General features: G+C 34.0%; 1 protein-coding gene across 3 annotated transcripts in view; it reads right to left on the reverse strand.

Annotated features, from left to right (window-relative positions):
* The window catches only part of VPS13A (vacuolar protein sorting 13 homolog A), a 236,658-nt gene that overhangs the window by 203,565 nt on the left and 6,137 nt on the right, over window positions 1–26,956 (reverse strand). For all 3 annotated transcript variants that reach the window (XM_060154950.1, XM_060154951.1, XM_060154952.1), the window contains exons 2-5: window positions 7,820–7,863; window positions 5,557–5,599; window positions 2,286–2,381; window positions 1,920–2,021 (exon numbers count right to left, since the gene is read on the reverse strand). In XM_060154950.1, coding sequence (XP_060010933.1) covers window positions 1,920–2,021; window positions 2,286–2,381; window positions 5,557–5,599; window positions 7,820–7,863 — 285 coding nt within the window. The remainder of the gene's footprint in view (window positions 1–1,919; window positions 2,022–2,285; window positions 2,382–5,556; window positions 5,600–7,819; window positions 7,864–26,956) is intronic.

Consider the following 26,956-nt stretch of genomic DNA (forward strand, 5'->3'; position numbering starts at 1 on the left):
ATTGGACTTCATGAAAATTTTAAAATCTTGTACATCATAGGACGCTATCAACAGAGTAAAGAGGCTACCCAGAGAATGGAAGGTAACTTGCAAATCATATATCTAATAATGGATTAACATCCAATTATATAAAGAACTCCTACTATTCAACAATAACAACAAAAAAAACAATTAAATGATGGGCAAAAGACTTGAACAGACATTTCTCCAAAGATAACATACAAATGGTCAATAAGCACATGAAAAGATGCTAAAATACTAATTTTTACAGAAATGCAAATCAAAACTACACGAGATACCACTTCATCCCATTAGGACCCTATTATCAAAAATATAGAAAACAACAGATGTTGGTGAGGATGTGAAGGAAATGGAACCCCGGTGCACTGCTTGTGGGATTGTAAAACGGTACAAGTCCCTGTAGAAAACATTATGGCATTTCCTCAAAAAATTAAAAATAAGAGTAGAATTACCATATGATCCAACAACTCCACATTTGGGTCTATACCCAAAAGAATTAAAAGCAGTGTCTCAAAGGGATATTTGTACACCCATGTTCAGAGCAGCATTATTCACAATGGCTGAAGCACAGAAGCAACCCGAGTGTCCACTGATGGATGAATGGATAAGCAAAATGTGGTATATACATAAAACGGAATATTATTCAGCCTTAAAAAGGGAATTCCAACATATGCTACAACATGGATGAACCTTGAAGACATAATGCTAAGTGAAATGAACCACTTGAAAAAACATGAATACTACATGATTCCACTTACATGAGTACTGAGAATAGTCAAAATCATAGAGACAAAAAGTAGAATTGTGGTTGCCAGCGTCTGGGGATAAGGGGGGAAGAATGGGTGGGTTATTGTTTATTGGGTGTAAAGTTTCAATTTTACAAGATGAAAGAGATATGAAGAGATATGGTGGTGATGGTTGCAATACAATAAATGTACTTAATACCACTGAACTGTACACTTAAAAGTAGTTAAGATGGTAAATTTTGTTATATGTATGCCACAAAAAAAATTTTTTTTTTTAAAAGAGGATGGGGGTAGGAATGAATGACAACAGAGAGAAAAACATAATTACAAGAAGTGTTGCCAGGAAATGTGTTAGATCTCCTTTAATGTTCTTTTACCTGTTTGTCAGCAGGTAAACTGTTTATTATTGCATTTTTTAATTTAAAAAAATAAATGCATGGCAAGGATATTTTGATCAGTACACATATATTTCTTTTAAGATGCTTAGCTATCAAATGAAGGACAGAGGAGCATAAGGTAAGCAGATGACAAGGTTAGGAAAATGACTTTATGTTTAAAGATAAGGGAGGCAACATTATATTTATATGCCAAAGAGAAAGATTCACTAGAAAGAGAAGTTAAGAGTCAGAGTATAGAGCGTAGGTGTTGATGGTGACACCATTGCTATCACTAGCATAAATGGAAAGGGATTAGATTTCTGCAGGACATCTCTGTCACTGACAAAAGAAGTGGATTGAAGTAATGGACCATTTTGGTCTAGGCTGAATAGGAATGGATGTGAGCCAGAGGGTAAACAGATTTGGGAAAATATATCAAGAGACTAAGTAACTCCAAAAGGTGAAGAATTGATACAAGTGGAATAAGAAAGACAAGAAAGGTAAGAAAATATACTTGATGAAATTAATTACTATAGTTAAAATCTAACCTTACTCTTATAAGCTAGGGATATTATTTGCACTAAGGTAAATTTCTATAAGGTAAAATTTCTGTAAACATGATAAAACATAGAAACCACATTAAAATTCCTCATGTAATAAGATTCTGTCATATTTTTAAAGTAATCTCAGTGCTTCCAGAAGAAAATAATACTCAAATGTGATAAATATTTAGGTCTTTTCCGCTTTTCTTATTACCATTCTTATTTGTTTTTACCTTGATCAGCTACTTTTCGTTTTGCTTCTTCTATCCTTTTCAGTTCCTGTTGCTTTGCTTCAAAGAGTTGTTTTTCTTCTTTTAAAGGATCATATTTTATTCCTACAGGAAGTATAAAAAAGGAAGAATCTTAATTACCTTAAATTAACTCATTCCAAAAAATATCCTAGAAAATAATCACTAACTCACAGTCTGCAAAAATTAGAGTAAAAACCAATTTATGTTGTATTATCAAATACCAAATTTAAATATTAAAAAAACTCCAAAAATTCACCAGAATTATTTGAACAAACATAATTATCAAATACAAAGATTTTTCCATGCACAAAAAAGAGTAACTGAAATGATGTTTAAAATTTGACTTACTAGAAGAAGGCACTATGAGTAAATAAATGTCTTCCAATAGAGCTTCAACTGGTTGGGTATAAAGGTTTTTCCATGGAATTAGAAGATTAAGATTACCTATATGAAAAAAAAAAGACAAAAAATATTATTCTTTCAACCTAGATTTACTATCAGCTTATTTTCTGTCAGGCATTAAAAGAGATAACAAAGTAGCCTTTGACCTTATGAGCTCATTTACTTTGCAGAAAGCTATTTTACAACCATAAACAAAAAGCCTTTACAGTGACTATTTGAAATTATTTGTACTAGTACTGTTGGAAAATCTACTAAGCCATATTCTAAATATTTACAAATTTCTATTTCTGGTGATATGTACCACAAACATACCAATATTATTCTTCCATTAATCAACAACCCTTGATATTATAATAATGATTTTCCCCAATTCTTACTCAGAACCTCTAAGAAATATCTTTCTCATACTTTAAAAAGGTAGGTTACATTCTTTATATGTGTATTTTTTATATATAGATTTTACATATATATTACATGATATATATATAGCATATACATAAGTATGATTATCATAAGTGTATGTACTAACAAATTTCTATGGTAATAATCAAGGATCCTAGGCAATATTACAAAATCGTTCCAACTAACGAAAATATTTTACAACCCAATAGCAAAGTATTTTAAAAAGCATTAGATTTCTTGAACTAAAAAATACTATGTAAGGGGCTGATTATACTATTAATTCTAGTTTTATGTATTTACAAAATTTCTATAATAGTTTTTTTCAATATTTAAAAATTTTTTTACAAAGTATGAATCTCTAGATTTAGAAATAGTTGTCATGACTGGGGAAGGGAAAGACTTCTTAAATACACCAGTGTTGCATTAACTGGTTAGTAATACATACCTAGACATGTCACATTACATAACCCCCAAAATCCATGTTTTAAAAAACCCCAAATTGAGAAAAAGATTTCTTCATACTAAGTCAATTCAGAAAAAAACAAAGTACCTGATTTCTAAAAGAGGAATAACTTTCTAAGTTTTAAAATCAGAGAGGACAGTGACCATTTCAAATTTCCATACTATCCAAAATATAACCAAAATGAAGTGAGCAAATTGGGAAAGATAATTGTGACGAATTTGACAGTTTACTTATAAATGTATCAAGCAGACTGCTTACACACATATACACACATACATTAATAATCCAAAAAAGTAAGTGAATAAAAGGACATAGAACAGTGCCACAATAGCATTAAGTATGCAAAGAAACACATATAAAACTAACAATGTACCATTTTTACCATTAAGTTTTTTTTTTCTTTTTAAAGCCAAACTGTTTTTCCTCTCCTTATGAAGTGCAGGTTTCTTATAGAAAATTTAGAAAATTCAGAAAGATATAAACGAAGGTAATTTCAAAAATCTTCCACATGAAAACAATTACTTTGAAAATACATGAGTATTTATATTTGATATGTATGTAATTCTGCATGCTTAATGAGGAAAACTTTGAAAGATCAGTAAGATTAACAACCCCCATTAATGGCAAGGGGGTTGACAATATGTTCTTATAAAACTGGCTGTACTACTGTACCACTCATTTGGAAATGTGTACTTCTTTCCTTCAACAAATTGTGTTCCTACTATATGCCAAGTATTGTGCTAAGTGAGGATACAATAAAATTAAAATAAAAATTTAAAATTAAATCCACTTCTGAAAAAACTTACTGTTTAGAAGAAAAAATAATAATGATATAAAAGAATGTCAGGTTCTATGATAGAGATATGCAAACGACACCTTAAATGATTCTCAAGATTATCTTATGTATTAGGTATTAGCGCAGTGTACCTTCTACCACCTTATATTAACACTGAAAATTATCTTATCATCATTTTTAAACATGGTCAAAAAAGAAAGGAAAGGAAAGAAGGTAGGTTCTAAATGAAAGCAGGTCGATTTACTGCCCTTATATATTTTTTTTAAATTTTTCTTGAATTGATGTTAAATTTATATACACTGATTTACAATGAATATAGTTATAAAATTCAATGACTTTTAGAATATTTTCAAAAGGTATGTGAAAATGTTTACTGTAATATTTTTGTACCAATAGAAATATAAGATTACATTGTCCAAATATGCATTCAATGGATTATTACACTACCTTAAGAAATAAGGGAGGTCAAATTAACATGGATTATGAGCAATCTTTATTAAATATTAACTTAAAAATAGAATATAAAATCATACATATACCATGATTATAGGAAGTCAAAATGTTCACATGTAAACAATCATTTAAAAATCTGCAAAAGTAAATATAGTAGGTGGAAATAAATATATTAGGTGGGTGACATTTTTCCCGTCTTATCTATACTAAATAGTCTTTAAATTGTGGGGGTGGGAGAAAGGAGGGAAACAGAATTTGAGTCTCAGCAATGTAAATGTAAATGATAAAAACTTTCTTTGGCATACAGTCTAATAACAACTATAAGAGCACAAAATTGTGGAGACATTCATCATGTAATTTATATAAGCTTTCAGAACACCTTGTTCCCCAAGTGACACTAAAACACTGCAATAACATTATATAAATTCTACTACACAAATTATCTGTATAAAAAACTTCCAAGTCACAAATAATAACACTATCATCTTGCACAATACTTAAAGCAATAAAGTTTAAACAATAAAGTTAAATAAACCAAAATAATTTAAGAAACCAAACATACATGTCTTTATTAAACATGTTAAAACATCATATTTGAATCAATTATTTCTGTTCAACCAGTACATTTAATATGTAAACTACAAAAACTGGAAAAGTAATACAAAACAAGAAAGATAGCACAGTGTTTCCTAGAAAACTAGAAAACTTCCAGAGCGGAAACTAGGTTTTTGATTGGTTCCTAGCCATACTGCCTGGATGATCCAGACCCTACTCCTTATACCACATATCCATGGCCAATCGGAATACAGCAAGGATAACTAGTCAGAAACCTAAGAAACTGAGACAATCATGCTATTAGATTTAATGCTTTGATCTCAACTCATTTTAACACTTAACAATATGCATAATTTCACCAGTATTAAACAAGGGATTCATGGACAGCATTTTTAAGTTACACAACTAAGCTCTACATAGATGAAAACACATAATGCTTTTAATTTATTCTCAGAAACATTATAAATATCACATTATAGAGATATTAGACATATTATTCTGGTTGCATGTCCGACAAGAAGGACATTCAAATACTAAGGATAGCTTACCTATATGGCCAACTTTAATTTTAAACGGTACATCCAGTTGACTCTACAAAAAATACACATATGTAAAATATTAGTACATATACAGTTCAACAAAACAGATGACTATTTGTTTCTTCCCAAAATTACTTAAGGGATTTAAGTTAACTTACACCTTCTCTTTACCCTCAACAGTTATTTAAATTTATAAATACATAATTGCAATATTATCTTCAAATCCATAAAATTCAGAGACTGATCACCTTAAAATAACTACAAAAAAGTTCTACAGCAATACTGACCCCTAAGTTACCCATACCAGAATCACTACAGCTTTTACACTGCTTGAAAAAAGGAAAAAGAAAGTGGAAAATTCCACTGTCAGTTTGTATTTGTAAGGAGATTAAACTCCACTTTGCAAAAAACATCCTCAAATAAATTTCTCCCCATTCAATTGGGAAAGGACAACCTTTTCAATAAATGGTGCTGGGAAAGCTGGATATCCACTTGCAAAAGAATGCAGTTGGACCCTTATCTTATGCCATATACAAAAATTAACTCAGAATGAACCAAATACCTAACATAAGAACTAGAACTATAAAACCTTAGAAGAAAACAAAAGGCAAAATCTTCTGGACACTGGATTGGGCAATGATTTCTTGGATATCACATGAAAGGCACAGGCAACAACAACAATTAAATGATAAAGTCAATTTCATCAAAATTAAATTTTTTTGCATAAAAAATTGTACATAACACTGTTAACAGAGGCATAAGACAACCCACAAAATGGGAGAAAGTATTTGCAAATCATATCTTCTGATAAGGGGAAATAACCAAAATATATAAAGAACCGAAACTAAACCAAAAAAAAAAAAAACTTGATTAAAAAATTAGCAATGCTTTTCAGTAGACATTTCTCCAAAGAACATATAAAAATGGCCAATAAGCACATGAAAAGATGCTCAGCCTCAACAGTCATTAGAGAAGTGCAAAGGAAAACCAAAACGATATACCACTTCATTCCCACTGGGATGGCTGTTATCAAAAACCAGAAAATAAATGTTGTCAAGGATGTGGAGAAATTAGAACCCTCATGCATTGCTGGTGGGAATTTAGGCATACCTCAATTTATTGTACTTTGCTTTGTTGCGCTTCCCAGATACTGTGGGGGTTTTTTTTGTTTGTTTGTTTGTTTTTAACCAATTGAAGGTTTGTGGCAATTCTGTGTTAAGCAAATCTATCAGCGCCACTTTCCCAATAGCGTTATTTATTAATTGAGGTATGTAAACTTGTTTTTGAGAATACAGTATGAGTAAATATAATTTTTATATGCACTGGGAAAAATTCATGTGACTTGCTTTATTGCAATAGTATTCACTTTATTGCAGTGGACTGGAAATGAACCTGCAAAATCTCCAAGGTACGCCTGTGTAAAATGGTTCAACTGCTATGGAAAGCAGTGTGGCAGTTCCTGAAAAGGCTAAACATAAAATAACCAAATAATTCAGCAATTTCACTCCTAGGTATTTACACACAGAAACTGAAGGTAAGAACTTGAACGGACATGTATGCTAATGTTCATTGTAGCATTATTCACAAGAGACAAAAGGCAGAAACAACCCAAGTGTCCATCCACAGATAAATGGACAAAATGTGGCAATATACATACATTTTTCAGCCAGATAAAGGAGTGATTTTCTGATAAATGCTACAACATGGATGAACCTTGAAGGAATTATGCTAAGTAAACTAGACACAAAATGACAAACATAGCATTATTCTATTTATATGAGGTACCTGGAATAGGCAAATTAAGACAGACAAAAGTAGAAGTTAGCAAGGTATATGGAGAGAGGGAATGGGGAGTTAGGTATTTCTTACTGGTTACAGGGTTCCCCTTGGAGTATCAAAAATGTTTTAGAAATACATACTGATGACAGTTGTACAACACTGTAATTCACGCCACTGTATTCTACAGTAAAAAATGATTAAAATGGTATTAGGGAAAAAAAAACCTGAAGATGATTGGAGAGGTAAATTAACAATCTAAAATGAAACCATATAGGAAGAGATAAATTTTAGAAGTATTTTTAATGGGGAAAATTACACTGTCAGTTTGTACTTTTATGGAGATTAAAAGTCCATTTTGCAAAATTCACATTTTACAAAAATTACTTTTTAAAATTTTTCTCAAACTTAAATAATTTAAGATGTTAAAGTAAATCAGGAAGAAGTCTATGCAGCTAACTGCACTAATACAACAATTTTTATAGTCAAAACCTACCAGGGCATTTTCTTTAATTTCAAGATTCTTCAGGGCTACAGCTCCTAAAAAGAAAAATTATTAAAAAATAAAATTGAAATTTTCAAATAACTTTTATTTTAACAAGCTAGGTAAACGTCATTCCTAAATGTCATATTAAGGAAAATAATCATAAAAATGTACATAACAGAAACAGAATCCAACTATGATTGTTGGCTCACCTTCATCCTTCAACTTAGTCTAAGCTTGTATGTCTGACCAAAACATCATTTACTATAAGTTCTGACCTCTACGGTTGTAGCTCACTGTTAATGAATACATTTTCATTAAAATTATACAAATAATATGAATTTACCAACACAGCATGATATAAGAAAATATAGGAAAAAATGAACTGTATTTAAATATATTTGTTTAAATACAATTGCAAAGAAATTTTTAATCCATCAATGTGAGGTTAACAAGGATTTCCTAGAGATACTGGAATGTTGTCATATCTTGCTGTTTTAATTCTGCTACACAAAATGAATGCCTTCACTTTTAAGCAATAATTTGTATATGAGTAACTGCTGTCTAGACGTTCACATAACGTCTGGGGAAACAAACAAGAAATAAACATCAGTAAACATCTAATATAGGTAAGCTGTACAATTAGACAAACTTATTGATCCATTGTGGTAGTGGCCAATCAGTGAATGATATAGGTACATGGAGTATCACTTATTGTTTTTTCTACTGTAATGTTCAAATGTAGAGCGTGAACTTTTCATTTATGGATAATTCTTTGTACTGGCAGCCTTCAATATACTTTGTGCTCTGAATTTTTTTTCGAGTCAATATACTATATAGACATAAAATGAATCACTGAGTACAGCTGAAAAGTGCTATACTGTAAAACATTATTTTACATTAAAATGTATCTTCTATAAATAGCTTTAAATAAGTCTATAATGTTATACAATATCTCCACATACTGGTTAAAAAAATAATATTTGATAGAAATATTTCTATCAAATCTTCTTAAATAAAAAAGGGCTCACAGTGCAGCAAAATGAAAAATACATGACACTAAAAAAAGATTAAGAGATAACGACATTAAAATATCCAACAAAGTTAATATTTCCATATAAAACTAACTTTAGATGCTTGTAGTACCATTTAAAGTACAAGTGATTTTACGTTTTTGGTTTTTCCGGTTACCATGAGGTTTTTGTATAGCAGTCTATATATATATAGGGTTAGCCAAAATGTTCATTTGGGTTGTTCTACAAGATGTACAGAACAACCCAAATGAACATTTTAGCCAACCCAATATATATATTTGGCCAACCCAGCATATATATATATATATATATATATGTGTGCGTGTGTGTATGTGTGTGTGTGTATGTATATATATATATATATATATGGGTGTGTGTGTGTATATATATATATGCAATTGTTTTAAGTTGCTGATCTCAAATGCATTTTTAAAAACTTGCATTTGTACTCTCCTCCTCTCACAATGACTGTTTCTAATATCACATTTTATATCTAATTGTTTTGTGTATCCCTTAACTGCTTATTGTGGGTATAGATGATCTTACTACTTTTGTCTTTTAATCTCCCTACTAGCTTTGTGTGTGGATGATTTCCTACCTTTACTGTATGTTTGCCTTTTACCTGTGAGTCTTTTCATTTAATAATATTCCTGCTTTGAATTGTGGCCTTTTCTTTTTTCACCTAGAGAAGTTCCTTTAACATTTGTTGTAAAGCTGGTTTGGTAGTGCTGAACTCTTTTAGCTTTTGCTTGTTTGTAAAGCTTTTCACCTCTCCATCAAATCAGAAGGAGAGCCTTGCTAGGTAGAATATTCTTGATTATAGGCTTTACCCTTTCATCACTTTGGATATATTGTGTCACTCTCTTTTAGCCTGCAGAATTCCTGCTGAAAAATAAGCTGATAACCTTATGGGGATTTCCTTCTTATGTGTTGCTTTTCCCTTGTTGCTTTTAATATTTTCTCTTTGTCTTTAACTTTTGTCAGCTTGACTAATATGTGTCTCAGTGTGTTCCTCCTTGGGTTTATCATGTATGGGACTCTCTGCACTTCCTGGACTTCAGTGAGTGCTTCCTTTTTCACGTTAGGGAAGTTTTTGGCTATTATGCTTTGTATAGATTGCTATACAAAAACATCATGGTAACCACAAACCAAAAATCTACAATAGATATACACACACAAAAAAGGAATCCCAAACACAAAGATATTCATCAAATCACAAGAGAAGAGAACAAGAGGAGAAAGGGGAAGAACCTACGAAAATAAGTTCAAAGCAGTTAACAAACTGACAATAAGAACATACATATCAATAATTACCTTAAATGTAAATGGACTAAGTGCTCCAACCAAAAGACAGAGTGGCTGAATGGATACAGAAACAAGACCCATATATATGCTGTCTACAAGAGACTCACTTCAGATCTAGAGACACACACAGACTGAAAGTGAGAGGATGAAAAAAGGTATTCCATGTAAATGAAAGTCTAAAGAAAGCCCAACTAGTAATACTTGTATCACACAAAATCAACTTTAAAATAAAGATTATTATAAAAAACAAAATAGGACACTATATACTGATCAAAGGATCAAACCAAGAAAAAGATACAATTGTAAATATACGTTAACCCAAGACAAGACCACCTAAATAATATAAGGCAAATATTAAAAGACGTAAAAGGAGGAATCGACAGTAACATGATAATAGTAAGGGATTTTTATTTTTTATTTTTTTTAAGATGTTGGGGGTAGGAGTTTATTAATTTATTTATGCTGTGTTGGGTCTTTGTTTCTGTGTGAGGGCTTTCTCTAGTTGTGGCAAGCGGGGGCCACTCTTCAGCGTGGTGTGCGGGACTCTCACTATCGCGGCCTCTCTTGTTGCGGAGTACAGGCTCCAGACGCGCAGGCTCAGTAGTTGTGGCTCACGGGCCTAGTTGCTCCACGGCATGTGGGAGCAACCTGTGCTAAGAAAACTGGACAGCTACACGTAAAAGAACAATGTATTCAGGGCTCGAACCTGTGTCTCCTGCATTAGCAGGCAGATTCTCAACCACTGTGCCACCAGGGAAGCCCAGTAAGGGATTTTAACACCCGCATGTACATCAACGGACAGATCATCCAGACAGAAATCAATAAGGTAACACTGGACTTAAATGACAGACTAGACTACCTGAACTTAACTGATACATATAGAGAATTTGGTCCAAAAGCAGCAGAATACACATTCTTTTCAAGTGCACATAGAACATTCTCCAGGATAGATCACATGTTGGGCCACAAAGCAAGTCTCAGTAACTTTAAGAAACCTGAAATCATATCAAGCATCTTTTCCAACCACAACACTACGGGATGAGAAAACAACTGAAAGAAAAATATTGCAAAAAACACAAATATGTGGACTAATCAGTATGTTACTAAACAACCAATGGATCACTGAAGAAATCAAAGAAGAAATTTAAAAATACCTAGAGACAAATGAAAATGATAAAAAATGACCATCCAAAACCTATGGGACACAGCAAAAGCAGTTCTGAGAGGGAAGTTTATAGCGATGCAAGCTTACCTCAGGGAAGCAGGAAAAATCTCAATTAAAAAAACTTAACCTTACACCTAAAGCAACTAGAGAAAGAACAAACAAAACTCAAAGTTAGCAGAAGGAAAGAAATCATAAAGATCAAAGCAAAAATAAATGAAATAGAAACCAAGAAAATAGAAAAGAACAATAAAACTAAAAGCTGATTCTTTGAAAAGTTAAACAAAATTGATAAACCTTTAGCCAGACTCATCAAGAAAAAAAGAGAGGACTCAAATCAATAAAATTAGAAATGAGAAAGGAGAAGTTACAACGGACACCAGAGAAATACAAAGGACCGTAAGAGACTACTACAAGCAACTATATGCCAATAAAATGGACAACCTAGAAGAAATAGACAAATTCTTAGAAAGGTACAATCTCCCAAGACTGAACCAGGAAGAAATAGAAAATATGAACAGACCAAGTACAAGTACTGAAATTGAAACTGTGATGAAAAAGCTCCCAAAAAACAAAAGTCCAGGACCAGATGGCTCCACAGGTGAATTCTACCAAACACTTAGAGTTAACACCTATCCTTCTTAAACTACTCCAAAAAATTGCAGAGGAAGGAACACTTCGAAAATCATTCTATGAGGCCACCATCATCCTGATACCAAAACCAAAGATACCATAAAAGAAAGTTACAGGCCAATATCACTGATGACCACAGATGCAGAAATTCTCAAGAAAATACCAGCAAACCAAATCCAACAATACATTAAGAGAATCATACACCATGATCAAGTGGGATTTATCCCAGGGAAGCAAGGAGTTTTCAATACCCACAAAACAATCAGTGTGATACAGCACATTAACAAACTGAAGAATAAAAACCATATGATCATCTCAATAGATGAAGAAAAAACTTTTGATAAAATTCAACATCCATTTTGTCTGTAATATATGATTACAAACCCACAGCTACCATCATACTCAATGCTGAAAAGCTGAAAGCATTTCCTCTAAGATCAAGAACACGACAAGGACATTCACTCTCACCATATTTACTCAATGTAGGTTTGGAAGTTCTAGCCACAGCAATCAGAGAAGAAAAAGAAATAAAAGGAATCCAAATTGGAAAGGAAGAAGTAAAATTGTCACTGTTTTCAGATAACATGGTACTATACACAGGAAATCTTTAAGACACCACCAGAAAACTACTATAGCTCATCAACAAATCCAGTAATGTTGTAGGATACAAAATTACATACAGAAAGCTGTTGTAATTTTATACACTAACAACAAAGTATCACAGAGAAAATAAGGAAACAATCCAATTTACTATCGCATCAAAAAGAATAAAATACCTAGGAATATATCTACCCAAGCAGGTAAAAGACCTGTATTCAGAAGACTATATAAGACACGAATGAAAGAAACAGAAGATGACACAAACAGATGAAAACATATACCATGTTCTTGGATTGAAAGAATTAATACTGTTAAAATAGCCATACTACCCAAGGCAAAGCAGATTCTATGCAATCCCTATCAAAATACCAATGGCATTTTCCACAGAACTAGAACAAATAATTTTTAAATTTTCATGGAAACACAAAAGAGCTTGAATAGCCAAAACAATCTTGAGAAAGAAGAACAGAGCTGGAGTAATCACACTCCCTGACTTCAAACTATACTACAAAGCTACAGTAATCAAAACAGTACTGGTACTGGCACAAAAACAGACACATTAATCAATGTAAGAGGAGAGCCCAGAAATAAACCCACACACTTATGGTCAATTAATCTAAGAGAAAGAAGACAAGAATATACAATGAAGAAAACACAGTCTCTTCAACAAATGGTGCTAAGAAAACTGGACAGCTACACGTAAAAGAACAAAATTAGAACATTTTCTAACACCATATACAAAAATAAACTCAAAATGAATTAAAGACCTAAATGTAAGACCGGATACTATCAAACTCCTAGAGGAAAACATAGGCAGAACACTCTTTGACATAAATTGCAGCAATATTTTTTGGATCCATCTTCTAAAGCAAAGGAAACAAACGCAAAACAAACAAACAAACAAACAAAAAAACCAATTAAACTTAAAAGCTTTTGCACAGCAAAGGAAACCATCAACAAAACAAAAAGACAACCTACTGAATGGGAAAAAATATTTATAAATGAAATGACTGATAAGGAGTTAACATCCAACATATATTAACAGCTCATACAACTCAACATCAAAAAAAAAAAACCCGGGGAATTCCTTGGTGGTCCAGATGTTGGAACTCCACGCTTCCACTGCATGGGGCCCAGGTTCAATCCCTGGTTGGGGAACTAAGATCCTGCATGCTGCATGGTGTAGCAAAACAAACAAGGACGCAAAAAAAAAAAAAAAAAAAGATTAAAAATGGGCAAAAGAGGGCTTCCCTGGTGGCGCAGTGGTTGAGAGTCCACTTGCCAATGCAGGGGACACGAGCTTGTGCCCTGGTCCGGGAAGATCCCACATGCCGCAGGGCCGCTAGGCCCGTGAGCCATGGCCGCTGAGCCTGTGCGTCTGGAGCCTGTGACCCGCAACGGGAGAGGCCACAACAGTGAGAGGCCCGCGTACCACAAAAAAAAAAAAAATGGGCAAAAGAACTGAATAGACATTTTCCCAAAGAAGACAAGCAGATGGCCAACAGGCATATGAAAACATGCTCAACATCATTAATCATCAGGGAAATGCAAATCAAAACCACAATAAGATATCACCTCACACCTGTCAGAATGGCTATCATCAAAAAGAAGACAAGTAACAAATGTTGGCAAGGATATGGAGGAAAGGGAACCCTTGTACACTGTTGGTGGGAATGTAAATTGGTGCAGCCACTGTGGAACACAGTATGAAGGTTTCTCAAAAAATGGAAAACAGAACTACCAGATGACCCAGCAATTCCACTCCTTGGGTATATATCTGAAAAAAACCCAAAACACTAATTAGAAAATATACATGCACCCCAGTGTTCATAGCAGCATCATTTACAATTGCCAAGATACGGAAGCAACTTAAGTGTCCATCAACAGATGAATAGATTAAGAAGATGTGGTATATATATACAATGGAATAATACCTAGCCATAAAAAAGAATAAAATATTGCCATTGCAGCAACATGGATGGACTTGGAAGGCATTATGCTAAGCGACATAAATCAGAGAAAGACAAATACTATATATCACTTATATGTGGAATCAAAAAAAAATACAGCAAGCTAGTGAATAAAACAAATAAGAAGCAGACTCACAGATACAGAGAACAAACTAGTGGTTACCAGTGGAGAGAGGGAAGGAGAAAGAAACAATATAGGGGGTTGGGGGGAAAAAGATTATTATGGTTATTATGGGATTATATGAAATTGTATGTGTGAAACTTTTGAAAACTGTAGAGCACTATTGGATTTAAAGAATCTTTCCTTCAATGAAAAAATCAATTAAAAATAAAAAATAAATAAAAATAAAATACAAGTGATTATGTGATAATTTCTATCTTATTTCGCTGGGTCTGTTCATAAATTTACAATACTGAACAGTTCTGAAATGCACATTTTAAATAAAGTTTAAGTCATTTTACATCAAAAAAAAATCAGCAAGCTTGAGGATATGTAAATAAACTTCCAAACTGAAATGCAAAGAGAAAAATAAAGTAAAATAAAAATAATGAAACAGAATTTCCAAGAACTGTAGGACAATTATAAAAGCTGTAACATATGCCTAATGGAAATACCAGAAGGCAAAAAAGGAGAGAGGAACAAAAATATACACATATATTTGGAGCAATAATGGCTGAGAAACTTCTGAAATTAATGATAAAGACACCAAACCACAGATCCAGGAAGCTCAGAAAATATCAAGCAGGGAAATAAAAAATCTACACCTAGGAATACCATAATCAAACTGCAGAAAATAAAAGGAAAAAATCTTGAATATGATCCAGAAAACCCACTTCTTCATATACATCCAAAGGCAAAGAAAATGGGATATCAAAAAGATTTCTGCGGGTGGCACCACCCTGGTGGTGCAGTGGTTAAGACTCTGCACTCCCAATGCAGGGGGCCAAGGTTTGATCCCTGGTCAGGTAACTAGATCCCTCATGCATGCGCAACTAAGAGTTCACATGCCACATCTAAGGAGGCAGTGAGACGCAACTAAGGAGACTGTGAGCCACAACGAAGGAGCCCGCCTGCTGCAACTAAGAGCTGGCACAACCAAATAAATAAAAAGATTAAAGAAAAAAGATTTCTGCACTTGCATGTTTATTGCAGCATTATTCACAATAGCCAAAATATGGAAACAACCTAAGTGTCATCAAGATGAATGGATAAAGATGTGGTTCATATATACAATGGAATATTAAGCCATGAGTAAGAAACAAACTTGAAACAACAAGGATGGACTCCCTCTGAGGGGCTTATGGTTAGTGAGATAAGCCAGACAGAGAAAGATGAACACTGTACGACATCATTTATGTGAAGAATCTAAAAAACCCAAACTTGTAGAAACAGAGTAGAATGGTGGCTACCAGGGACTGGAATGTGGGAGAATTGGGGAGATGTTGTTAAAGGACATAAACTTGCAACTATGATAATTAAGTTATGGAGATCTAATGTAGCGCATGGTGACTACAGTCAAAATAGTGTATTATATATTTCAACAACTGCTGAGAAACTAAATCTTAAACATTCTCACCACAAAAAAGAAACGATATTGACGTTAATCGATAGAGGTGTCAGCTAAAGCTATGGTGGTAACCATACTGCAATATATAAATGTATCAAACCAACATGTTGCACACCTTAACCTTATTCAATGTTGTATGTACATGAGATCAACTACAACAAGTCTTGAAAGAAAGTAGAAAACACACACACACACCAATGGAGATATAAGGAATAACTGGATTGAAAACTCACTAGAGAAAATCAAAAGCAGACTTGAACAGGCAAAAGAATGAATCAGAAAACTTGAAGACAGGTCATTTGAAAATACACAGTTAGGAGTAAAAAAAAAAAATGAGGAAAAGTGAACAGAGGCTAAGGGACTTATGGGACATCATTAAGGGGGTCAATATATCGTTAATCATGGGAGTCCACAAGGAGGACAGATAAATGGGTAGAGAGCTTATTTGAAGAAATAATAGCCAGAAACCTCCTAAATTTGAAGAAAGACATGGATATATAAATTCAAGAATCTCAAACAAGAAACACAATAATCAAAGAGAGACTATTAAATGCAACAAGAGAAAAGCAACTTGACATGTACATAGGATCCTCAATAAGATTATCAGTAGATTTCTCAGCAGAAACACTGTAAGCCAGAAAACAGGGGAATAATATATTTAAAGTGCTGAATTATAACAAAAACTGTCAATCAAGAGCATTATATCCAGAAAAAATGAGGGGAAAATTAAGATATTCTCCGATAAACAAAAGCTGAAGGAGTTCATTACCAGCAGAGCTGCCTTACAAGAAGTTTCAAAGGGAGTCCTTCAAGTTAAAAAGAAAGGATGCTAGGTGCTAACATGAAGCCATATAAAAATATAAAGTTCTCCAATAAACAAAGATACATGGGCAAATATAAAAACCAGTACTATTGTGGTTCAACTTTTTAACTCCATTTTTTATTTTTACAGGGTTTAAAAGACAAAAAGATTAAAAAGTTATAAAGCTATGTTACTAGATACATACTATATAAAGATGTCATGTTTTTTTTTTTTAACATCAATAACAAAGATGGGGAGGCAAGCTGTAAAGGAGTAAAGTTACTGTATGCAATTGAATTTAAGTCAGTATCAGTTTAAAATATACTGTTATAACGTTAAGATATTATATGTAATCCCTGTGGAACCACAAAGGAAATATCTATAGACTATACACAAAAGGAAATAAGGGAATCAAAACACATCACTGGGCTTCCCTGGTGGCGCAGTGGTTGAGAGTCCGCCTGCCGAAGCAGGGGACACGGGTTCGTGCCCCGGTCCGGGAAGATCCCACATGCTGTGGAGCAGCTGTGCCCGTGAGCCATGGCCGCTGAGCCTGCGCGTCCGGAGCCTGTGCTCCGCAACGGGAGAGGCCACAACAGTGAGAGGCCCACGTACCGGAAAAAAAAAAAAAAAAAAAACATCACTACAAAAAAATTGAACACAAAGAAAGCAATAAGAAAAAAAGAGAAACAAAAAGTCATAAGACATAAAATAATGAACAAAACAGCAATAGTAAATCCTTCCCTATCAGTAATTGCTTTAAGTGTAAACAGTTTAAACTTCCCAATCAAAAGACACAGATGGACAAAAGGGATTTAAAAAAACAAAAACAAACAAAAACAGGGTCCCTCTATGTTAGGTCTAATGCCACACATAGCTCACAAGTGAAAGGATTAAAAAAGATTTCCCTTGTGAATAATAAGCAAAAGAGAGCAGAAATAGCTATACTGATATTAGACAAAACAGACTTTAAGTCAAAAGCTGTTACAAGAAACAAAAAAGGGCATTATAAGATGATAAAAGGGTCAATTCACTAAGAAGATATAAAAGTTATAAACATATATGCACCAAACATCAGAAATCAAAAACATATGAAGCAAACACTAACATAATTGAAGAGAGAAATAGACAGCTCTATAGTATTAGTAGGCGGCTTCAATACACAACTTTAGTAATGGATGGAACAACCAGACAGAAGGTTAACAAGAAAATAGATGAATTGAACTTAACAAATATATACAGAACACCCTTACCCAACAACAGAATACACAATTTCCTCAAGTGCGCAGGGAACATTTTCCAGTATAAGACTGTTAGGCAACAAAAGAATCTAAATAAATTTTAAAAGATTGAAATTATATAAGCTATGTTTCCTGATGGAATGAGTGGAATGAATCCAGAAATCAACAGCAGAAGGAAAACTAAAAAATCCACAAATAGGGGCTTCCCTGGTGGCACAGTGGTTGAGAATCCACCTGCCAATGCAGGGGACACGGGTTCAAGCCCTGGTCTGGGAAGATCCCACATGCCACGGAGCAACTAAGCCCGTGCACCACAACTACTGAGCCTATGTGCCACAACTACGGAAGCCCACGCACCTACAGCCCGTGCTCCACAACGAGAGAAGCCACTGCAACGAGAAGCCTGCGCACTGCAACGAAGAGTAGCCCCCGCTCTCCACAACTAGAGAAAGCCCGCGCGCAGCAACGAACACCCAACACAGCCAAAAAAAAAAAAAAAAAATCCACAAATATATGAAAATTAACACACTCAAGCAATGAATCAAAGAAGAAATCACAAGAAAAATTTTAAAACAATTTAAGAAAAATTAAAATGGAAACAACATACCAAAATGTATGGGATGCAGCAAGAGCAGTCCTGGGAGACAAATTATAGCAGTAAATGTTTACATTAAAAAGGAAGAAATGGGCTTCCCAGGTGGCGCAGTGGTTGAGAGTCTGCCTGCCGATGCAGGGGACGCGGGTTCATGCCCTGGTCCGGGAAGACCCCACATGCCGCGGAGCGGCTGGGCCCGTGAGCCATGGCCGCTGAGCCTGCGCGTCCGGAGCCTGTGCTCTGCAACGGGAGAGGCCACAACAGTGAGAGGCCCTCGTACCCGCAAAAAAAAAAAGAAAAAAGGAAGAAATAATCCCAAATCAACAGAAAAAGATTAACTACACCCAAAGCTACCAGAAGGAATGAAATAATAAAGTTTAGAACAGACATAAGCAAAACAAAGAACAGAAAACCAAGAGAAAATTGATGAAACCAAAAGCTTGAAACCACACATAGCTCAAAAGTGAAAGGATTAAAAAAGATTTCCCATGCAAATAATAACCAAGAGAGCAGAAATAGCTATACTGATATTAGACAAAACAGACTTTAAGTCAAAAGCTGTTACAAGAAACAAAAAAGTTCAACAAAATTGATAAATCATTAGCTAGCCTGACCAAGAAAAAGAGAGAAGAGTCAAATACAATTGACCCTTGAACAACACAGGTTTGAATTTTGTGGATCCACTTACATGTGGATTTTTTTCCAATAGGTACGTACCTCAGTACTACATGATCCATTGATAGCTGAATCCAAGAATGTGAACCACAGATATGGAAGGCCAATTGTAAAGTTATATGCAGATTTTCGACTGTGTGGGGGTTCGATGCCCCTAACCCCTGCATTGTTCAAGAGTCAACTGTAACTAAAATGAGAAATGAAGGAGGGGATAGTACTACCAATTTTACAAAAATAAAAAGGATTGTAAGAATACTATGAACAGCTGTATGTCAACAAATTTGATAGCCTAGATAAAATGGATAAATTCCTAAAAACACTCATCCTACCACTAATGAATCATGAAGAAATGCATAATCTGAACAGATCTATAATTAGTAATGAGATTTCATCATTAATCAGAAACCCACAACAACAACAAAAGCCCAGGATCAGATAGTTTCTTCTTCAAACATTTAAAAGAGAACACCAATCCTCCTCAAATTCTTCCCATTAAAAGAGAACACCAATCCTCCTCAAATTCTTCCCATTAAAAGAGAACACCAATCCTCCTCAAATTCTTCCCAAAAACTGAAGAAAAGGAAATACTTCCACAAACTTAATATATGAGGTCAGCATTAATCTGATACCAAAGCCAGACAAAGATACCACAGGAAAACTACAGATCAATATCCCCCATGGATACTGAGGCAAAAATCCTCAACAGAATACTAGCAAACAAAATTCAATGGTACACTAAAAGAATTATAAACCATTACTCAGTATAACATTCTAAGAATGGAAAGATGGTTCAATATACAAATTCAATCAATGTGATACACCTCATTAACAGAATGAAGGAAAAAATACAGATCACCGCAACTGATGAAGAAAATGCATTCAAAAAAATTTCAACATTCTTTCATGATAAAAACACTCAAAAAGTTAGGAATTAAAGGAAACTGCCTCAATATATTAAAGCCATATATGAAAAGCCCACAATGAACATCATACTCAATGATGAAAGACAAGTCTTTTCCTCTAACATCAGGAACAAGATAAGGATGCCCACTTTTGCCACTTTTATTCAACATAGAAAGTCATAGCCAGAGCAATTGGGCAAGAAGAATAAATAAAAGGCATCCACATTGGAAAGGAAGAAGTAAAATTCTCTCTGTTCAGACAGCATGATCTTATATGAAGAAAAACAAATATTCCACAAAAAAAACGTGCTAGAATAAATGGATTCAGCATGTTGCTGGGTACACAATCAAAACACAAAAATCAGTTGTTTCTATACACTTACAATGAACAATTCAAGATGGAAATTAAGAAAAAAATTCCATTTACAATAGCGTCAAAAATAATAAAATGCTTAGGAATAAACTTAATGGGGGGGGAGGGAAGGGAGAATGACTTATACCCCAAAACCTATAAAACATTGTTGAAATAAAGTAAAAACACATATAAATGGAAAGACATTCCATGTTCACAGACTGGAAGACAATATTGTTAAGATATCAGTACTACTCAAAGCAACCTACAGATTCAATGTAATCCACATTAAAATCCCAATGTTTTTTACAGAAATAGAAAAATTCATATGGCATCTCAAAGGACCCACAAACAGTCAAAACAACCTTCAAAAGAAACTTGGCAGTCTCACATTTCCTGATTTTGAAATGTACTAACAAAAGCACAGTGATCAAAACAACATGGTGCTTGCTAAAAAGACAACATATGGAATGGGAGAATATATTTGCAAATGATGTGACTGACAAGGGGTTAATATCCAAAATATGCAAACAGCTCATACAACTCAATATCAAAAAAACAAACAATCCATTAAAAAAAATGGGTGGAAGACTTGAATAGACATTTTCCCAAAGACAACATATAGACGGCTAATAGGCACATGAAAAGATTCTCAATATTGCTAATTATTAGAGAAATGCAAATCAAAACCACTTCACACCTGTCAGAATGGCTATCATCAAAAGTCTACAAACAACAATGCTGGAGAGGATATGGAGAAAAGGGAACCCTCATACACTGTTGGTGGGAACGTAAATTGGTGCAGCCACAATGGAGAGCAGTATGGAGGTACCTTAAAAAAACTAAAAATAGAACTAGCATATGATCCAGCAATTCCACTCCTGTGTATATAGCCAGAAAAAAAGAAAACACTAATTCAAAAAAGATACATGCACCCCAATGTTCATAGTAACACCATTTACAATAGCCAAGACATGGAAGCAACCCAAATGCCCATCAATAGGTGACTGGACTAAGATGAGACACACACACATACATACACACACACAATGGAATATTACTCAGCCATAAAAAAGAATGAAATACGGCCAACTGCAGCAACAAGGATGGACCTAGAGAATACTACGCTTAGTGAAAAAAGTCAGAGAAAGACAAACATTATACTATATCACTTATATATGGAATCCAAAAAATAATATAAATGAATGTATATACAAAACAGGTTCACAGACATAGAAAACAAACTTGTGGTTACCAAAGGGGAGAGAGACAGAAGGAGGGACAATTTTGGGGTATGGGATGAAGATATACAAACTGCTATATATAAAATAGATAAGAAACAAGGATTTACTATATAGTACAGGGAATTATACCCACTAATAACCTATAGCAGAATATAATCTGCAAAAATAATGACTCACTATGCTGTACACCTGAAACTCACACAGTATTGTAAATCAACTCTATTTCAATAAAAACGAAACAAAATCCAGCATGGTGCTGGAACACAAAAACTTAGACCAATCGAATAGAGAGCCGAGAAATAAACCCTCACATATATAGTTAAATGATTATTTACAAGGCTACTGAGATCATTCAATTTGGAAATTGTCTTTTCAATACTATATCCAAACATTAACTCAAAATGGATCAAAGACTTAAATGTCAGACCTAAAACTATAAAATTCTCAAAAGAAAGCATAGGTAAAAAGTTGCATGATCTCGATTTGGCAATGATTTCTTGGACATGACACCAAAAAACAACAACAAAAAATAGAAGATTTGGACTTCATCAAAATTAAAAACTTCTGTGCATCATAGGACACTATCAACATTGAAAAGGTAACACATGGAACAGGAAATATATACAAGTCACACATCTAATTCAGAATATATAAAGAGCTCCTACAACTCAACAACAAAAAACCAAACAACCCAATTAAAAATGGTCAAAGATCTTGAACACATATTTTTCTAAAGAAGATATACAAATGGCCCATAAGCACAAGAAAAGATGTTCAAAATCACTACTAATCAATATGGAAGTGCAAATCAAAATGACAATGAGATGGCTCCTCACATCCATTAGGATGGCTACTACCAACAAAACAAAGTAATGATTTTCTGAGGATGCGGAGAAATTGGAACCCTTGTGCACCACTGGTGGGAATGTAAAACAGTGTGACTGCTATGGAAAGTAGTATCGTGGTCCCTGAAAAAATTAATTACCATATGACCCAGCAATTCCACTTGTGGGTATATACCAAAAATATTTGAAAGCAGGGACTCAGAGACATTTGTACACTCATGTTTGTAGCAGCATTATTCACAATAGCTAAAACGTGGAAACCACCACTGTGTCCACTGACAGATGAATGGAGAAACAAAATGTGGTATATACATACAATGGGACATAATTCATGCTTAAAAATGAATGAAATTCTGACATATGCTATAACAGATTAACCTTGAAGACATTATGCTAAGTGAAATATGTCAGACACAAAAGAACAAATATTGCATGATACCACTTACATGGGGTACCTAGAATAGTCAAATTCATAGAGGCACAAAATAGAATGGTGGTTGCCAGAGGCAGAGGGGAGGGAAAATGTGTAGTTACTGCTTAATGGGTACAGTATTACAGTTGTGCAAGACAAAAAGAGTTCCGGAGATGGATGTGGTGATGGTTACACAACAATGAGAATATACCTAATGCCACTGTACACTTAAAAATGGTTATGATAAATTTCAAATTGTATGTATTTAACCACAATCTGTAATGGGGATGGGGGTGAAGGAGAAATAAAATCTTTCTCAAACAAAAACTGACAGAATTTGTTGCCAGTGGACCTCCCTTGCAAGAAATGTTAAAAGTTTTCAGAGGGGCTTCCCTGGTGGTGCAGTGGTTGAGAGTCCGCCTGCCGATGCAGGGGACATGGGTTCGTGACCCGGTCCGGGAAGATCCCACATGCCGCGGAGCGGCTGGGCCCGTGAGCCATAGCCGCTGAGCCTGCGCATCCGGAGCTTGTGCTCCGCAACGGGAGAGGCCACAACAGTGAGAGGCCCAAGTACAGCAAAAAAAAAAAAAAAAAAAAAAAGTTTTCAGAAAGAAAGGAAATGATAGAGGTCAGAAACTCAGACCTACAAAAGCATTAGAGAAGGAATAAATTAAGGTAAAATTAAGCCTTTTAGTTTCCTTATTCTTAAAGGTCTAATGGAAAATTGTTCTAAATAATAATAGCAACAGTACATTGAGTACAGTTTATGGATAAGTGAAATGAATAATAACAATGTTATGAAGAAGCAGAAGAAATGGAATGGAATACTGTTACAAGATACCTCCACTATCCCTGAAGCAGGACAGTATTATTTGAAAGTGGACCTAGATTAGTTCTAAATTTTAAATGTATACTGCAATTTTAAGGCAATGACCAAAAAAAAAAAGAAAAAATTAAACCATATAAAATACTCAATTAAAACCAGAGAAAGAAAAACAGGCGGAGATTTTTAAAAGCAAAGACAGACATGCAACAAAAAGAGTTACAACTATGATAAACATAAATCCATTAACCCGACTATATCAATAATCATTTTAAATTAAATGTGAATGGTCTGAACATACTAATTAAAAGAGACATGATAAGAGTGGATAAAAAAACAAACCCAACTACAAGGTGTCTACAAGAAACCCACTTTATTTTTAAATTATTTTTTAATTACTTTTTATTGTGGTAACATTGGTTTGTAACATTATATAAGTTTCACGTGTACAAATTATTTTTCCACTTTTGTATAAAAGCTTGCTCACCACCAAAAATTTAGTTTCCAGTCATCACCATACATCACCATACACCCTCTACCCATTTTGCCCTCCCCCCAACCCCTATCCCTCTGGTAACCACTATTCTATTCTCTGTATCTACATACTTGTTTTTTGATTGGTTTGGTTTCTTCATTTACTTTGGTTTTGGGTTTTTTTGTTTGTTTTTAATATTTTGGCCACACCACACAGCATGCAGGATCTTAGTTCCCTGACAAGGGATTGAACCCATGCCCCCTGCAGTGGAAGCATGGAGTCCTAACCACTGGACTGCCAGGGAAGTCCCTGTTTGTTTTTTTCACTCCACATATGAGTGAAATATAGCATTTGTCTGTCTCCATCTGACTTACTTAAGTTAACAAAATAATTCTCAAGGTCCAACCATGTTGTCACAAATGGCAAGACAAGAAACCAATGTTAAATATAAAGACACAGACAAATTAATAATAAAGGGATATAACAAATTTATAGAACATTTCATCCAACAGCAGCAGATTACATATTCTTCTCAAGCTCACACAGAACATTAACCAAGATAAGTCATATTCTGGGCCGTAAAACATACCTTAACAAATTTAAAGGAACAGAAGTCATACCAAGTTTGCTTTCAGAACACAATGGAATTAAACTAGAAATCGTAATGATTTCTGGAAGAAAGCTGGAAAATCCCCAAATATCTGAAGATTAAATAAACACTAGCTTTAAATAACACGTAAGTCAAAGAAGCAGTCTCAAAAGAAATTCGTAAAGTATTTTGAGTCAAATGAAAATATGACTTATCAAAATTTGTGACATGCAGCAAATCAGGGCTTAGAGGGAAATTTATACCATCCAATGCATATACTAGAAAAGGAGAAAGATCTAAAACCAATAATCTAAGCTTCCACCTTAGGAAACTAGAAAAAGAAGAGCAAAGTAAATCCTAAGTAAGAAGAAAAGAAATCATAAGAATTAGAGAAGTCAATGTAATTCAATCCAGAAAATCAATAGAGATTTCAATGAAACCAAAACCTGGTTCTTTGAAAATATCAATAAAACTGGTAACTCTCTAGCCATGTTAACTAAGAAGAAAGAGAAAAGACACAAATTACTAATATCAGAAATGAAAGGAAGGGCCATCACTACTGATCCCACGGACATTAAAAGGTTAGTAAAGAAATATTATAAACACATCCACAAATGTTATAACTTAGATGAAATGTACCAATTCCTTGAAAAATACACTCTACAAAAACACATACAAGAAAAAATCATCTAAATAGGCCTATATCTATAAAAGAAACAGAATCAATAATAATCTTTCAAAACTGAAAGCATAATGCCCAGATGGTTTCACTAATGTTCTACCAAATATTTAAGGAAAAAATGACACTAATTCCTTACAATCTCTTCCAGATAACATATGAACATTTCTAACTCATCTATGAGGTCAGTATTACCCTAATACCAAAACCAGATGAAAATATTACAAGAAAGAAAAACTACTGACCAATATCTTTCATGAACATAGATGCAAAAATCCTCAATAAAATATCAGAAAATTGAATCCAACAATGTATAAAAATAATAATACTATGGTGAAGTGGGATTAATTCCAGGCATTAAAGCCTTGTTCCACATTCAAAAATCAATGCAATCCTATGGCTCATAGAAAAATCCTATGATCATATCAGTAGATGTAGAAAAATCACTTTACAAAATCCAACACACATTCTTGAACAAAACCTCTCAGTATACCAGAAATAGAGGTATGTACGGTAGAAAAAGTAGTAATAATGGATTTCTCTGGGGGTGTGGGCAAGCAAACTTTTGGGCATGATGGATATGTTCATTAGCTTGATCATGATTATGATTTCCTAGGTGAACACGTTTTAAGATTTATCAAATTGTAGACTTTAAATATGTGCATTTTACTATTTGTCAATTATACCTCAATAAAACTGTTAATATCCAATTAATGGTAGAATCTAGATTGTGGGTATATGGATATAGACTGTAAAATCTTGTAACACTGATGTATGTTTGACTACTTGTCATAATAAAATGTTCCCTTTCAACTCTAAAGTTTTATGAAAGTATCTTAGAATGTAACCAAGCAGGACCCTATGAGGCCTTCCCAGGATAGACACCCACCCATGTCCTCCGCCTGCCTTTTGTCTGTAGAAAAACTTTAGTCAAAGAATAAATTTAATCAGAGAATTGAGAAAATGCAGAAAGGAAAACAGTCAAGCAAGGCAAAATAATAATAGTTAGCCATTAACAAAGTCAAGGACTTTTAGTTCCTCCTCAAGGGCTATAGATAATATTCTGAGCCATGTCCTTTGAGCTGTTTTTTCAGATACTGAAACCGCCACCAGGTGGAAGAAGTTAACTGTATGCTGCCCACAATCACAGAGACCCCAGACTGGTTGGAACCTCCAGGTTGATGATGCTGACCCTCAATAACCTCACCACCAACCAATCAGAAGAATGTCCACGAGCTGTTCA

Source organism: Lagenorhynchus albirostris, chromosome 7, assembly GCF_949774975.1.
Source record: "Lagenorhynchus albirostris chromosome 7, mLagAlb1.1, whole genome shotgun sequence".
Classification (NCBI taxonomy): domain Eukaryota; kingdom Metazoa; phylum Chordata; class Mammalia; order Artiodactyla; family Delphinidae; genus Lagenorhynchus; species Lagenorhynchus albirostris.